At 42.1% G+C, this 14283-nt stretch overlaps 1 protein-coding gene across 4 annotated transcripts in view; it reads left to right on the plus strand.

Moving 5' to 3' along the window:
* The first annotated feature begins 2397 nt into the window (after positions 1 to 2397).
* Mtrf1 (mitochondrial translation release factor 1) overlaps positions 2398 to 14283 on the plus strand; it is a 30066-nt gene continuing 18180 nt past the window's right edge. Inside the window, exons 1-5 of one of the 4 annotated variants that reach the window (XM_051160872.1) lie at positions 2398 to 2708; positions 7369 to 7791; positions 9224 to 9315; positions 11070 to 11151; positions 11340 to 11447. In XM_051160872.1, coding sequence (XP_051016829.1) covers positions 7377 to 7791; positions 9224 to 9315; positions 11070 to 11151; positions 11340 to 11447 — 697 coding nt within the window. In that variant the 5' untranslated portion in view covers positions 2398 to 2708; positions 7369 to 7376. The remainder of the gene's footprint in view (positions 2709 to 7368; positions 7792 to 9223; positions 9316 to 11069; positions 11152 to 11339; positions 11448 to 14283) is intronic. The other 3 variants (XM_051160875.1, XM_051160873.1, XM_051160874.1) reach the window with 3 other exon arrangements.

Genomic DNA, 14283 nt, shown 5'->3' on the forward strand with positions numbered 1-14283 from the left:
TGTACATTCATAGTGATTTGGCCATTTGCATTTGTCAAGCCTGAAGCAACCATCCTTCCTACTTTGTTGGGTCCAAATTTCTGAATGAAAGTCAGTATCTATGGTATCTCATCTCTATTAACTTAAATCAACTATCTTGATCTAAGAAGAGCTTATCCCCTAACCAACTACACTTGATTGTAATACTAAACTATCTGGTATTCAACCCCATCAGAGACTTGAGAAGGAATAAAAGTTAAATGCCTGAGTGAACTGGAAGGGCAGGTTAGCAGCTTCCACAATGAAAAAATGACTGAGACAGTTTGCTACCTGAATAGTCACCCAACACTATGACATTGGAGCATCATCTTCAGCCTTCTAGCCCAATATATCTGACAGACATATTTGTGAGACAGGAACTATTGAGGACTTGTTTAGCCTGTCTTGGCAAAGTTCGGCCATCAACTCTGCCTGCATCTAAGCTTACCCATTTTTAGGCAGAATTCTGTCTGTGGCAGGAACAAGAACGTTTTGCCCAGTGGCTTGTTTGCCATATTTGAAGCCAACTCCATAGGAAGGTTCTTTGATGTTGATCATCTTCTTTGAGGCAGGCTAGGTGTTGCCAGGAGTTAACATGTCAAAGAATCTTTACGATAATGAAAACATCGTTAAATGCCATATTCTGTGGGTCTCTGAGGCTTTTGAAGACCTTATTTAACTATTTTACCTTATATATCTATAGAATCATGTGTATCTTTTAGACATAACCATGATTAGCATCAATATATAAAATTCTATACCAATGAATTAAAAATAACCTTGAGGCTTTGAGTTAAGAAATAGGGTCAATTACCTACCTTTTGTTCTATCCTCCCTCTATATTTCTATATCCCTCTTTCTTTCTTTTCAGCTCTTATCTCCTTACCTATGAGAGAAAGATAAAGGAAAAGAGAGATGTCGCTGAGTCCAACCTAGTTTTCTCTCTGTGTAAGACCAACAATAACTTATAACCACTTCCTGATGAAAACAAGCATTTATAGACCCAGAGAGCAAACAGAAACTTACCGAATCCCCTTTAGAGGAAATGGGATGTCATTCTCTTAAAGTTTCTTCAGGCTGATTTGGGGCAAATAATACCTTAGAAGGACCCCCCCCCCCCAAATGGGGAAAATGATTAAGCAAGCCAGGAATTGGATTTGTGGTCAGGTTTCTAAATGTTGAGAGATTCCAGGCTTAATAGGAGTCCTATGTGAGACAAAGTGAAATGCTGGACCAATCGGCATCAGAAGCTTTCTACAGCGCTGTCCCGGAAGCTGTCCAATTCTGAGCAGCTGAGGCGCCTGGGGCTAGAACAAGGAGGATACAGATGTCAGCGTGCAGCATACTGAGCAGAATGGATCCTATTAGGTCTCATCCAGCATCAGTGTCTGGTTCTTTTGTTCTGAAGACATAATTTCTCACGCTCATTATACGGTTCTAACGTTATAATTGTACGAGGTGTGCGGGTGTACAGAGTAATTAAGGCTGAGTCTCTGCTCAGTGTGTGAGCAGAAGTAAGACATCTGCAAATCTTCCTTCATGCCATACTGTGAATGGCCTAGTCATGCATCACAGAGAACCTGTGACCAACAGGAAGTCTTCTCTGTGCATAGACATTCGTCCCTCAGCCAGTCTCAGAGCTATTCCCATGTAGTGGGGTTGCAATTTAAGTTACCTACCTGTTCTGCAGTTTGAATTCTTTACATCCCAATTGCAGCCCCCTCCCTCAAGACCTCCCGATCCCACCCCTCCCTCATCAACTCTGGATCTCATCCTTGCCTCCCTCCCCTAGTCATTAGAAAGGGGAGCCATCCTCCCCTAATGTCTGACCTCAGCTTATCCAGTGTCCTCTGTACTGCATATAACCTCTTCCTCTGTGGCCTAGCAAGGCCAAGCTACACTCTCAGCACTGCCCAGTGTCCAGCTTCGAAACTTGGTAACTGTCCCTATCCCCCGCTGGGTGGAGTCTCTCAGAGGACCTCTATGTTGGGCTAAAATCCACTTATAAGTGAGTATATACCATGCGTGTCTTTTTAGGTGGAGCTGATCTTAATACAGTTGTAAACAACCTACTGTAGGTCCTGGGAATTGAGCATGGGGGTGGAGGGTGGGCATTGAGGGGTTGGGTGTTAGTAAGTTAGAAACTACTGCTTTAAGGGTTGGTAACACGTAAAGAAATTCTTCTGATTTCACCTATAACATATTGTACGATTTAATAGTTAAGTTAGGAAAAAATCTCTCTTCTATCTTTGAAAGTAACTGAAACACCTAAACTTAGGAAGGAAGATGGAGCAAAAGGGCTTGGGCTGGGAGCAAGGAGGCCTGGGAAGGATAAAACTACAACTCCCAGGATTCCTTGGTTAGGGCAACGGGAGCCAGTCGCTCCCTTTGGGCTCCCTCTGGACAGCACACCTCCCGGGAGTCAGTTTCAAATAACTTCAGCGCGCGGTTCTTCTAGGGGAGTCTCCTTCCCACTTCATCACTTCATTCTTGTTTACTGTTACGGACACTTAAGGACCACTACTCTACAAGAAGCGTCAAAATGGAGGAGGAGCCACGTACAAACGGTAACCCGGAAGCAGTAGCCTGGAAATGACCGTGCTTGCAGTACCATGAGCTGAGATGTTGCGGGCACAGAAGGTTCAGTTATCAGTAAGAAACAAGAACGTCGTTTTTCTTCTTTTACATAGGTATTCACAATTCTTTCTTGGCCTTAAGGGGATTAAAAAAAAATTTTTTTTCCCAACAGCTCACTTGTGTTAACTTCCGTATAGTCTCCATATAATACTGACTTACACAATATGGTTTTCGCATTATGCTCCTGGCGCCTGTTTAGTGTCACTTTTAACATGCCAAAAACTGAGAACTGCTCTTAAAATGTCGAGTAGTACTGGGTTGTGGGGGGTGAACTTGAAGCCTTGCCCTTTCTAGGTTTACGTAACCTGAGAAACTAACGTTAAGATTTTTGACCTTGATAGTTACTCGTTCCACGGCTGCTCCTAAAATGGAAAATTTAGCCAGAGCTGTTATTTAAAAAAAAAAAAAAAAAAAAAAAAAAAAAAAATTGCCATCCTTTTATTCTTTCCACCGTCAAATAGACACTCCTGGTGTACTCATATCTAGGTATAAAGATGCATAGAAACTTCTGGAGGAGTGTTAAATGTGTGGATGCTGGGCATTCGTGCATTCTTATGCAACCTAGTCTCAGCTGTGGTTTGTTTTGTTTTGGTTTGGTTTTTGGTTTTTCGAGACAAGGTTTCTCTGTGAAGCCTTGGCTGTCTTGGACTTGCTTTGCAGACCAAGCTGGCCTCGAACTCACAGAGATCCTCCTGTCTCTGCTCCTCTCCCCTCCCTGAGTGCTGGTAATCAAAGGCATGCACTGCCACGCCCGGCTTCAGCTATGATTTGTTATGTTAAATCTTTTAGTAGAACCCAGTGAACGCTGAATCTTCTGAATATTTAATTTTTAAAATGATAATGCAAAGTTTGACTTATAGATCCAAGAGGCTTATATATAAATAACTGTGTTGCCCAGCACAGCAGCAATGCTTGTCGTAAAGGCTGCTTCTGGTAATTTGTTGTGCTAAGGATCAAATCATAGGCCTTGAGCATGTTAGGCAAGTGGTCTTCCACTGAATTACATCCCCATGCCATTCTGCTAAATTTTGACACTTCCAGTTTTAATTTCAGGAGGCAAAACATTTTTCTTAAAACAAAACACCACCAAAAAAACCCATTTTTCTTAGAAATCTGTGATCCCCTTCTTGCTCAATAAAGTTATTATATTCTTCTGTTTTTGATTATTTGAGGGAAGAACAGATAATTTTTGTACAGAGCCAATTTCACCTAATCTGTCATTTTGAAATGTTTGCGCACACGCATGTGTGTATGTGTGTGTGTGACTGCATGTATGTATGTATGTACCACATGCAACGCTTGGTGCCCAGACAGAGGCAAGAAGAGGGTGTCAGATCAGTGTCCTGGAACTGGAGTTACAGGCACCTGTGAGCCACTATGTGGCCACCTTGGTCCTCTGCAAGAGCAGCAAGTGCTCTTACCTGTCAAAATCTCCCCAGCCTGCTAATCTTATTTACCTCTGTTAAAATTGTGAACATAATGTGTACTGTGTAAAAGACTTGGGAAAGTAGGAGAACTTAAAATGCGTCTGTAATCCCACAACTCAAGAGTGACTTCCTTTTGATGTGTTTTTGTTTGTTTGTTTTCTTTTAAAATATATGTCGTGTTTTGACCGAGAATGACCACCATAGGCTCATATATTTGAGTGTTTGGTCCCTAGTTAGCGGAACTGTTTAGGAAGGATTAGGAGGTGTGGTCTTGTTGCCACTGGGGGTGGGCTTTGAAGTTTTAAGAGTCCATGTCAGGCCCAATCTCTGCCTATAACTTTCAGATCAGACTTGAGCTCTCAGCACCATGCTAGCCTGCCACCACACCCCCGCCATGCTGTCAACTGTAAGCAAGCCCCCAATTAGATAATGCTGCTGCTTTTTCCTTTTTTTTTTTGAGACAGGGTTTCTCTGTGTAGCCTTGGCTGTCATGGGCTCCTTTTGTAAACCAGGTTGGCCTGGAACTCAGCATCGATCACCTGCCTCTGCCTCCCAAGTGCTAGGATTTAAGGTGTGTGCTACCATGCCTGGCTAAATGCTTCTTTTTATAAGTTGCCTTGGTCATGGTGTCTCCTCACAGTAAGAGAACAGTAACTAAGACAATATTCTTTATCTGTTTTTTCCCCACATGATGTAGAATTTTGTTTTGAAAACAGATTATACTGTTTTATAACCTGTTTTTTTTTTCAGTTATTAAAATACCATCATTGTCCTTTCTTCCCCCCACCAGATCCTCCTACTGTTGTTAACTTGATCTTTTTTTAAATATACATTTAAAGAAATCATTAATTATTTTATGCATATGAGTGCCCTGTTTCCATGCACACCAGAGAGGGAATCAGATTCCATTACAGCTGGTTGTGAACCACCATGTGGCTGCTGGGAATTGAACTCAGGCCCTCTGGAAGAGCAGCCAGTGCTCTGAAGCGCCGAACCACCTCCCCAGCCCTGTTAACTTGGTCTTTTGATATTTGAGGGTCTCTTCCTTTAGGTTCTCAGCTGAGAGAAGCATTCTTAGGAAGTGTCCACAGGATTGAGAATGAAAAACCCTGATCTTGAAATCGACAACCTGTGTAATAATACAAGCTCTGCCTCTATCCAGTGGGTGAATACTTGTGATGGTGTTACCTGACTTTTTCTGGAATCTCAGTGTTCTGAAATTAAACAATTAAAACAAAATGCTTACCTAGTATATGCAAGGTTCTGGGGTCAATCCCTAATTCCCACCACCCACCCACCCACCCCCTCCCGTCCCCGCTGACACAGACACAGAGACATATACACACTCACACTCTAGCTCTTTAATAGTAATAATAAATGTTTAAGAATAAATTAATAAGGGCTGGAAAGATGGTTTAGAGGTTAAGAGCACTGTCTTTTCTTCCAAAGGTCCTGAGTTCAATTCCCAGCAACCACATGGTGGCTCACAACCATCTATAATGAGACCTATTGCCCTCTTCTGGCCTGCTGGCTCACATGCAGGCAGAATATTCTATATAAATAATAAATAAGCAAATCTTTGTTTTGTTTTGGTTTGGTTTTTCAAGACAGGGTCTTTCTGTGTAGTCTTAGCTGTCCTGGACTAACCTTTGTAGACCAGGCTGGCCTCGAACTCACAGCGAGCCGCCTGCCTCTGCCTCCCGAGGGCTGGGATTAAAGGCGTGCACCACCACCGCCCGGCAAATAAGCAAATCTTTAAATAAATTAATAAATACAGAGAAAATGTTTCCTTAAGTTTAACTACATACACAGAGACATACACACTCTCTCACTCTTGCTCTCTAATAGTAATAAAAAATGTTTAAAAATAAATTAATAAACACAATGAAATTGTTTGCTTAAGTTTAAGCAGACATGTTAACCTACATTTGTGATCCAGCATTAGAGAGGCTGAAGTTCCCCAGTTTGAAGCCAGCCCAGGCTATATAATTAGACCCCTTTATAAACAATCAGACTAGATAATGGGAGAGATGTTAATATTTTCCTCAATCTTCAGAAATCTATGACTATGTACCACCTAAAGATTGCATCATTATTTTATAGCTTTGCTTGTTTGTTTTTGTTTTTCAAGACAGGCTTTCTTTGTGTAGCCTTGGCTTTCCTAAAACCTAGCTCTGTAGACCAGACTAATCTCAAACTCATAGAGATCCCCCTGCCTCTCCCTCCTGAGTGCTGGGATTAAAAACATGTGCCACCACAGGCCAGTTATTTCTAGGAATTTATTTATACACTCATTTAAAGTTAAAATGTGTTAACCCCCTGGTACTGCATTTGTTGTTTATGTTCCTGCTTACTTGTCTTGGATTGTATATGTAAGGTTACATGTTTGCTTTCTTTCTTTCTTTCTTTTAAAGCAGGGTTTCTCTGTTACACAGACCCCCAGCTGTCCTGGACTCACTTTGTAGACCAGGCTGGCTTTGAACTCACGGAGATCCACCTGCCTCTGCCTTCCAAGTGCTGGGTCTTTTTTTTTTTCTTTTTGGTTTTTTAAGACAGGGTTTCTCTGTGTAGCCTTGCCTGTCCTGGACTCCCTTTGTAGACCAGCAGGCTGGCCTCGAACTCATAGCAATCTGTCTGCCTCTGCTTTCCAAGTGCTAGGATTAAAGGTGTGCGCCACCACTGCCTGGCAGCCCACTTCTTTTACTTTAAAAAATAAAAAATAAAAAGTGTGAATGTGTGCTTGTATGTTGCTGTGTGCAGGTCAATAATTTTCAAGAGTCAGGTCTCACTTTCCATCATGTGTGTCCCAGGGATTGAACACTGAGGTAGTCAGACTTACCTGTAGGTACTTTTATTCTATTCTTACAGCTATTTCGCCAGCCTCGTACTTGTTTTAATATAGTATTTATTTAGAGGTTTCGAGAATTTTTGTAGATTCAACTTGGTGACACTCCTCTTTAATCCTACCATTTGAGAGGCAGAGGCAGGCGATCTCTGAGTTCAAGGCCATCGTGGTCTACAGAGTCAGTCCTAGGGCAGCAAGAGATACACAGTAAGACTGTCTCAAAAAAAAATAAAAATAAAAATAAAAATAAAAATGTGAGTTGTGTGTGTGTGTGTGTTTCTATCTGCTCTTGACTGTCTTTGGAGCTAAATGAGGCCATGAACTAAAGGTTTCTCTGAAACTCACAGCAATCCGCCTGCCTCTGCCTCCCGAGTGCTGGGATTAAAGGCATGCGCCACCACGCCCGGCCTGTGTTTACAATTTGTATCTCTTACACTGCAGCTGCTGAGATGCATCGTCCCCTGTGTATTTGGCTTTTTCGGACTCCGTCTCTTAGAGCTTACCCCGAGAGACACATCTTCTACTGTCAGCAGTTTAGACAGATAAGTCTTGACACACGGCTGTGGGATTTTAGACAAAACAAGCCTCACGTTCCCCATCAGCTGTTGAGTAAGAGTTGGTCCAGGAGCTACTGCCATCAAGACACAAGGATGCTTTGGAAACATAAAGCCCTACAGAAGTGCATGGAAGACCTGAATAAAGAGTACCAAGCCCTTGACCAGTGTGTACAGGATGTCTCTGAGAACGAAGGAGACAGGAGGGCCTCACACAGAAGGCACGCTGAGTTGGCATCACTTGCAGCTGTTTATCAAGAAATTCAGGAAGCCATGCAAGCCATTGAAGAATTAGAGTCAATGTGTGAAAGTAGGTAAAAGTTATATGTGTGTGTATAAGTGTGTAACTGACTAAACTTTGAGCTCTGTCTTTTTAAAAGCCTACAGATAATAAGCTCAGTTCTTGGTAAGGAGAGGCCTATATACTCACTCAGTGTTGGACGAATTTCAGCTACTCAGGGCCTGCTAAGAGTTCAGGCTCTTCACGGTACTTACCTAGCGGTTTAGAGTCTAGGAGACTTGATATCGTTGTAAGTTTTAATTTACTGAGCATTGTTCTACATAAAGGAATGCACGGTGTTAGCTCATCTCCCATCGAAGGGCCTGTGTGATGTCATCTGAGAGAAGAACGTGTCACGTGCACTCTACAGCCTGGTGACCTCCACATTGTCTTAGAGACTACACCAAGTCCTGAAGCTATAGAATCACCTTCATGGTAGAGGCCGTTTCAGTGTAGTCACACCTTAAGGTTTCGTTTTTGTTTTTTTGTTTTGAGTTTTTCGAGACTGCGTTTCTCTGTGTAGCCTTGGGCGTCCTAAACTTGCTCTGTAGACCAGGCTGGCCTTGAACTCACAGCGAGCCACCTGCCTCTGCCTCCTGAGTGCTGGATTAAAGGCATGCGCCACCACGCCCAGCTACACCTTAAGCTTTGTTATTCACATGGGATTGGGAGAATTGTTATTAGGAAGCTTGTTTCCAAACCTGCACTGTATTTAACTGTGTCTAAAGTAACCTGGCCTGGTGTGAGCCTCCAGAAGTTGGGACCAGCCTGGCTAACTAAGTCATGCTGAACCAGATTTCCTTCTTGCCTCACAGTTTGTTTCTCCACCAGCCACAGCATCTTCAGGGACAACCCCCACCAGAGCCAGGGTCGTAGGAGACTGAGACAGGAAGACAAGGTGGTCAAAGCCAGTCTGGAGTACATAGTGAGACTCTGTCTCAAAAAAAAAAAAAAAAAAAAAAAAAAGAACCAAAAACTTTGAAGACATACGTGAGGCAGTTATGTAATACTTCCTCTATGAGAATTTTAAAGAGTTTCCTATTATCCCCAGGGGTCCCGCTCAAACTAAGGCACCAGCCAAGGACAATACAGGCAGTAAACTTTAAACCCCTACCCAGATCTAGCCAATGGTCAGAACATTCTCCACAGTTGAGTGGAGAGAGGGATGTGACTTTCTCACGTACTGTGGTGCCTCACATTTGACCATGTCCCCTGGAGGGGGAGACCTGGTGGCACTCAGAGGAAGGACAGCAGGTTACCAAGAAGAGACTTGATACCCTATGAGCATATACAGGGGGAGGAAATCCCCCTCAGGAACAGTCATAGGGGAGGGGAATAAGGGGAAAATGGGAGGGAGGGAAGAATGGGAGGATACAAGGGATGGGATAACCATTGAGATGTAACAAGAATAAATTAATTAAAAAAAGAAAGAATTTCCTATTATCTCTGATGCTGATTTTAGGTCTAAATAAACAAGATGAAAAGCAGTTGCAAGAACTTGTATCAGAAGAAAGGCAAATCATTGATGAAAAGATGAACTTACTGTACAGTGAGGTATGTTTCAGACAGTAGACTAATCTCAGTAGTGCTAATATTGAAGGAATAGTTTTCTTCCTAGAATATGCTCTGATGCTCAAAATAACTTCCCCAGCAGTGTGTTCTTTTTTCGTTAGTTTGTTTGTTTGTTGTTTTTCGAGACAGGGTTTCTCTGTGTAGCCCTGGCTGTCCAAGACTCGCTCTGTAGACCAGGCAAGGCCTGTGCCACCAGGCCTGGCTCCCAGCATTGTTCTTTTAACCCGGTGAGTAATTAAGCTATATTTAGTATAATTTGCTAAAGGATCATTGGAAGAGAAACTGAGGTGTTAACGAATTTGGACTCCCAGAGGAAGAGAAAAATCATAGCTAAGTCTGTTGGTTTGTCAGGCAAGAAAACATAATACTCTAGTAAGAAAATTCCAGAACCTAGTGAGATGCCTCAGCAGATAGAGGTGCTTCTGTATACACCCTGCCTACAACCTGATGCGTCACACAAGGTGACAGGAGAGAACTAACTCCCTTGAGTTGCCCTCTGACCTCTGCATGGCATGTGTGTGTCGTGGGGACACACTCAGAAATAAAAATAAATGAATAAACTCTTAAAAAGAAATGTGGTCACCATGGAGACAAGTCAGATGGTTTTAAGGGTTGGGAATAAATAGGTTCATGGATTGTGTTAGGTTGGAAACTTGCATGCTGAATACAATAGAATAAATCTAAGTGTAGAGGCAGCTGGTTAGTCCAGGCCTTTAGTTAGAGCTAGTAAGGCTTTGGCATGCTGGGGACTCTCAGGCTTCCTGACACTGTGTCAGCTTCAGCCCATAATCTAGATAGAAAAGGGCAGCTTCTACATAGTGGTCTCTCTTGGCTCTATAGGTGGTTTGCTTTTCAAAGACAATGGAGACCATAGTGCCCTGTGCCATGATTCCCTCCGCTGTCATCACTGTCCCTTCAGCTTTCTTACTGTGGGATTCAGAGGGGTTTTGAGAGCACAGAAGGATGTGTAGAGATATCACCTAGTGAACCAAAGGCAAAACAGAAACCTGGCAGTCAACAGTCTCTCCCATGGGTTGTCATTTCTAGCAGAGATGGAGGGTTTTAGAAAACGGCAGTGGGGAGGAGAGTCATGACATGCAGGTAGACTTAGTTTGACTTGAAAGACCTTTTAATAATCGGGTTGTTCTCCTACCCTTCCTAAGAGGGAAACTTTATTGGTAACCTAGGAACCGCCTCCCCTTTCTTGTCACACGTGAGAAGCTATTTGACTCTTACTTGGAATCCCCTTAATATAGTCTTTAAACAGAATGACCCCACCAAGAATGCAAGGTATGACATAGTGCTGACCATCACTTATGGCAGGGGAGAATATATAATTATACGTCAAAAGTCTTCATTTGGAGTAATGAAGATTTTCAAAGTCTCGCTTCATTCATCAGATGAAAGACGCCAGTGTTTAGAACCAATTTTAAGAGGCAAAATCTAACAAAGATGCATGGAACACTCAGGGCTTTGATCATAATTAACTTCATTTTAGAAAATTAAGATAATCTGATAATATTGCAGAAAAGGCTCAGATAAGTGACTTCATTGTTATATGAACTGACTGTCTCATTGGATTGCTTAGGCTATGGTTTTTTTTGCCTCCTTGGGATATTACATGGTTTTGTTAACTGCTGACTTCTAAAAAATGTTTTGAGGGCTTTGATTGAATTTCAAGTAATAATATACCAAGGAAAAGAAACGTTAGTGATTGCGTTTCCCTTCTTTTCCAGCTTTTGGAGCACCTAGTGCCAAAGGAGAAGTACGATGGAAGTGACGTCATTTTAGAGGTGACATCTGGAAGAACCACTGGAGGTCAGAAGAGTCATTTACCGTAAATGAGTTTTGACAACTGAATTTTGCGTTGTCTTGACATTGCCGTCCCTTGGCAAGCCCATCGCATGTGCTTAGTTTAGGAAACACTCATTCCCTGAGTGCCCATATCTCAGGGCAGTGCACTTTAATATTTGTGCTTACTGAATAGCTTGTGTGTTTTCTTTTAGGTGATATCTGCCAACAATTTACCCGAGAAATATTTGATATGTACCAGAATTATTCATACTATAAACACTGGACATTTGAGCTGCTGAATTATGCACCAGCAGATTATGGTAAGCATATGGAGGCAGAGACAGGCAAATCTCTGAGTTTGAGGCTAGCCTGCTCTACATATTGAATTCTAGCCTAGGCAAAACTACATAGTGAGACCCTGTCTCAATAAATATGAGATAAAAAATAAATAATATAAAGCTTAAAAACTATACCAAAACCAAAACAAAAACAAAAACAGACAAACAAAACCCCAACACACAAAACCCCTCATAACATACAATGGAAGGGCTGGAGAGATGGCCCCGTGGTTAAGGGTGCTAGTTGCTCTTCTAGAGGATCAGGCTCAATTCTCAGCACCCACATGGAGAGTCACAACTCACCTCCGCCTGTAACCCCTGTCCCAGAGGATCTGATGCCCTCTCTGGCCTCTGAGGGCACCAGGCATGCATGCAGTAACAGACAGACAGACAGGCAAGACACCCACACATGTAAGATTTTTAAAATTTAAAAATAGTGGTATTGAGCTGGAGAGATGGCTCAGAGGTTAAGAACACTGACTGCTCTTCCAAAGGTCCTAAGTTCAATTCCCAGCAACCACATGGCGGCTCATAAACATCTATGAGATTTGGTGCCCTCTTCCGGCATGCAGGCATACATGCAGGCAGAACACTATATACATAATAAATAAATAAATCTTTAAAAAAATAGTAGTACTAATAAAATATAGTCAGAAGATGACTTGAAGGTCCTGTTTTCTGGATAACACAGAACTACATGGTGGTAGACACAAGGGTTATTAATGATAAACTAGAAAATTGAAGTAGGATAAAAGGATTAATTAAGGTAAACAGCAGGCGGAAATCAGTATGCTGCCTTGGTAAACTGTGATTGGTACAGACTGGCAAGTCCAGCAGTACCTTTCTCTACCTTTCTCCTGTGTATAGCAACTCTTCAGCCATATTAAAATTTAGGTAGCATGGATCCTGTTAGCCTTTCCTTTCAGAAGATGACATATTGGTTCAGGGGCCCCAGTAGATGATCTCAGCTTCACAGTGAAATGTCAACACTGTATTTAATGCTCCAAATATGCTTCAGTTTTCCCCTGCAAAAGTCTCTTGATAAGTAGATGAACTAAACAAACGTCGTATGCCGTTATATGCACTGGCCAGGTAGTCAGTGTGATGCATAGCTCTTCTGTTATCTGTGTAGCCCCACAGACGTGGTGATGGTGGTGATGTACAATTTACAGGAACCAAGGCATGGACAAGTTATGTAAGACAGCTGACTGCGTATAACTAGGAAGAAAAGAATTTGACTGAAATTCAGTCAGCCTGATACAGGCTCTATTATTTTTTACAGAAAAGTTGTAGGATTCTCCAGTTTATATAAATTCGAATGTTTGTATTTGACATGAAGTAAGGAGCATGGGTTGGGGGGGGGACTTTTATTCCTTCCTTCCTTTCTTTTTAGTTCTTACTACATAGCCCTGGCTATCCTACAACTCAATATGTAGACCAGGCTGGCCTCAAACTCAGAGAGATTCAGCTGCCTGCGCCTCTGGAATACTGGGATTAAAGGAGTGTGCCACCATGCCTGACAACAGGAATACTTTTAAAAGAATGTGAAGTTGAGGTAGGAAATTTAAATTTGCCGTGACTTCACTCTGTTTCAATCCCTGGGTGTCTTTTCTAGTATGACCTTAGTGCACTGAATGGGACTGTCAAGTTTTTTATATCATATGTTCACTGAAGCATATTAGCTTCTTTATCTGGTGAAGGCCTGGGAAGCCTGAGGTAGGTGAAGAGAACCTCTGCCATGAAGGGTTCCTCATGGCTTGATCACTCTGCACATGCACTATTAATAAATTAATTAAAAATAATTGATCATTTTCGGATGGTTAAAGGGACCTCATTCATTGTATTGTTTTTTTTGTTTTTTAAGAGTTTTCCTATATTGGCAAGACTAGTAAAGGACCCATATTGGGATTCATAAAATATGACTAATGTCAATCAAGCACTTAGCTTTTCCTATATAATTGTGTAATTGTGTCATTGGCTATCAAGCTGTAGACAAGGTAAGAGAGGTATATTTTTTTAATTATTTTTGTTATTATAGTCGATGCTTTTTTTTTTTTGAGACGAGGTCTCACTGTGCAGCTTTGGCTGCCCTGGAACCCCTACATAAACTAGGCTGAGCTTTAACTCATAGTCACTTGCCTCTGCCTCCCAAGTGTTGGGTTAAAGGCATGTGCCACTATACCTGGCAGATGTCTCTTTATAAATAACCTGTTTTAACTGATGAGTAAAAAAGAAACAATAAGACTGCTTTATAACATTCAGTAATGTTATAGAGTGTTTTATAACGTTTAGTTCTGCATAAAGGTTGATAAGAGCTGGGGAGTGGTGGCGCATGCCTTTATCCCAGCACTTGGGAGGGAGGCAGAGGCAGGTGGATCTCTGTGAGTTCAAGGCCAGCCTGATCTACAGAGTAAGTTCTAGGACAACCAAGGCTGTTACACAGAGAAACCTTGTCTAGGGAGGAAAAAAAAAAAGCTCGATAAGAAGCTGTCTAGACCAGCGGGCGCGGTGGCACATGCCTTTAACCCCAGCACTCAGGAGGCAGAGACAGAGGCAGGCGGATCACTGTGAGTTCGAGGCCAGCCTGGTCTACAAAGTGAGTCCAGGACAGCCAAGGCTACACAGGGAAACCTTGTCTCGAAAAACAAAACAAAACAAAAAAAAAAAAAAAAAAAAAGAGAGAGAAAGAGAGACTTAAGGGGCATCCCCTGGGACTAGGAGTGACGGGCATTGGACCCAAGACACTGCATGGCTAAGCATGAGCTTTGCTACTGAGTTATTGTTTTTAAACAGAAAAGACTACTCCATAATGCCTAAG

The sequence above is a fragment of the Acomys russatus genome, chromosome 18 (genome assembly GCF_903995435.1).
Source record: "Acomys russatus chromosome 18, mAcoRus1.1, whole genome shotgun sequence".
In the NCBI taxonomy this organism is placed as follows: domain Eukaryota; kingdom Metazoa; phylum Chordata; class Mammalia; order Rodentia; family Muridae; genus Acomys; species Acomys russatus.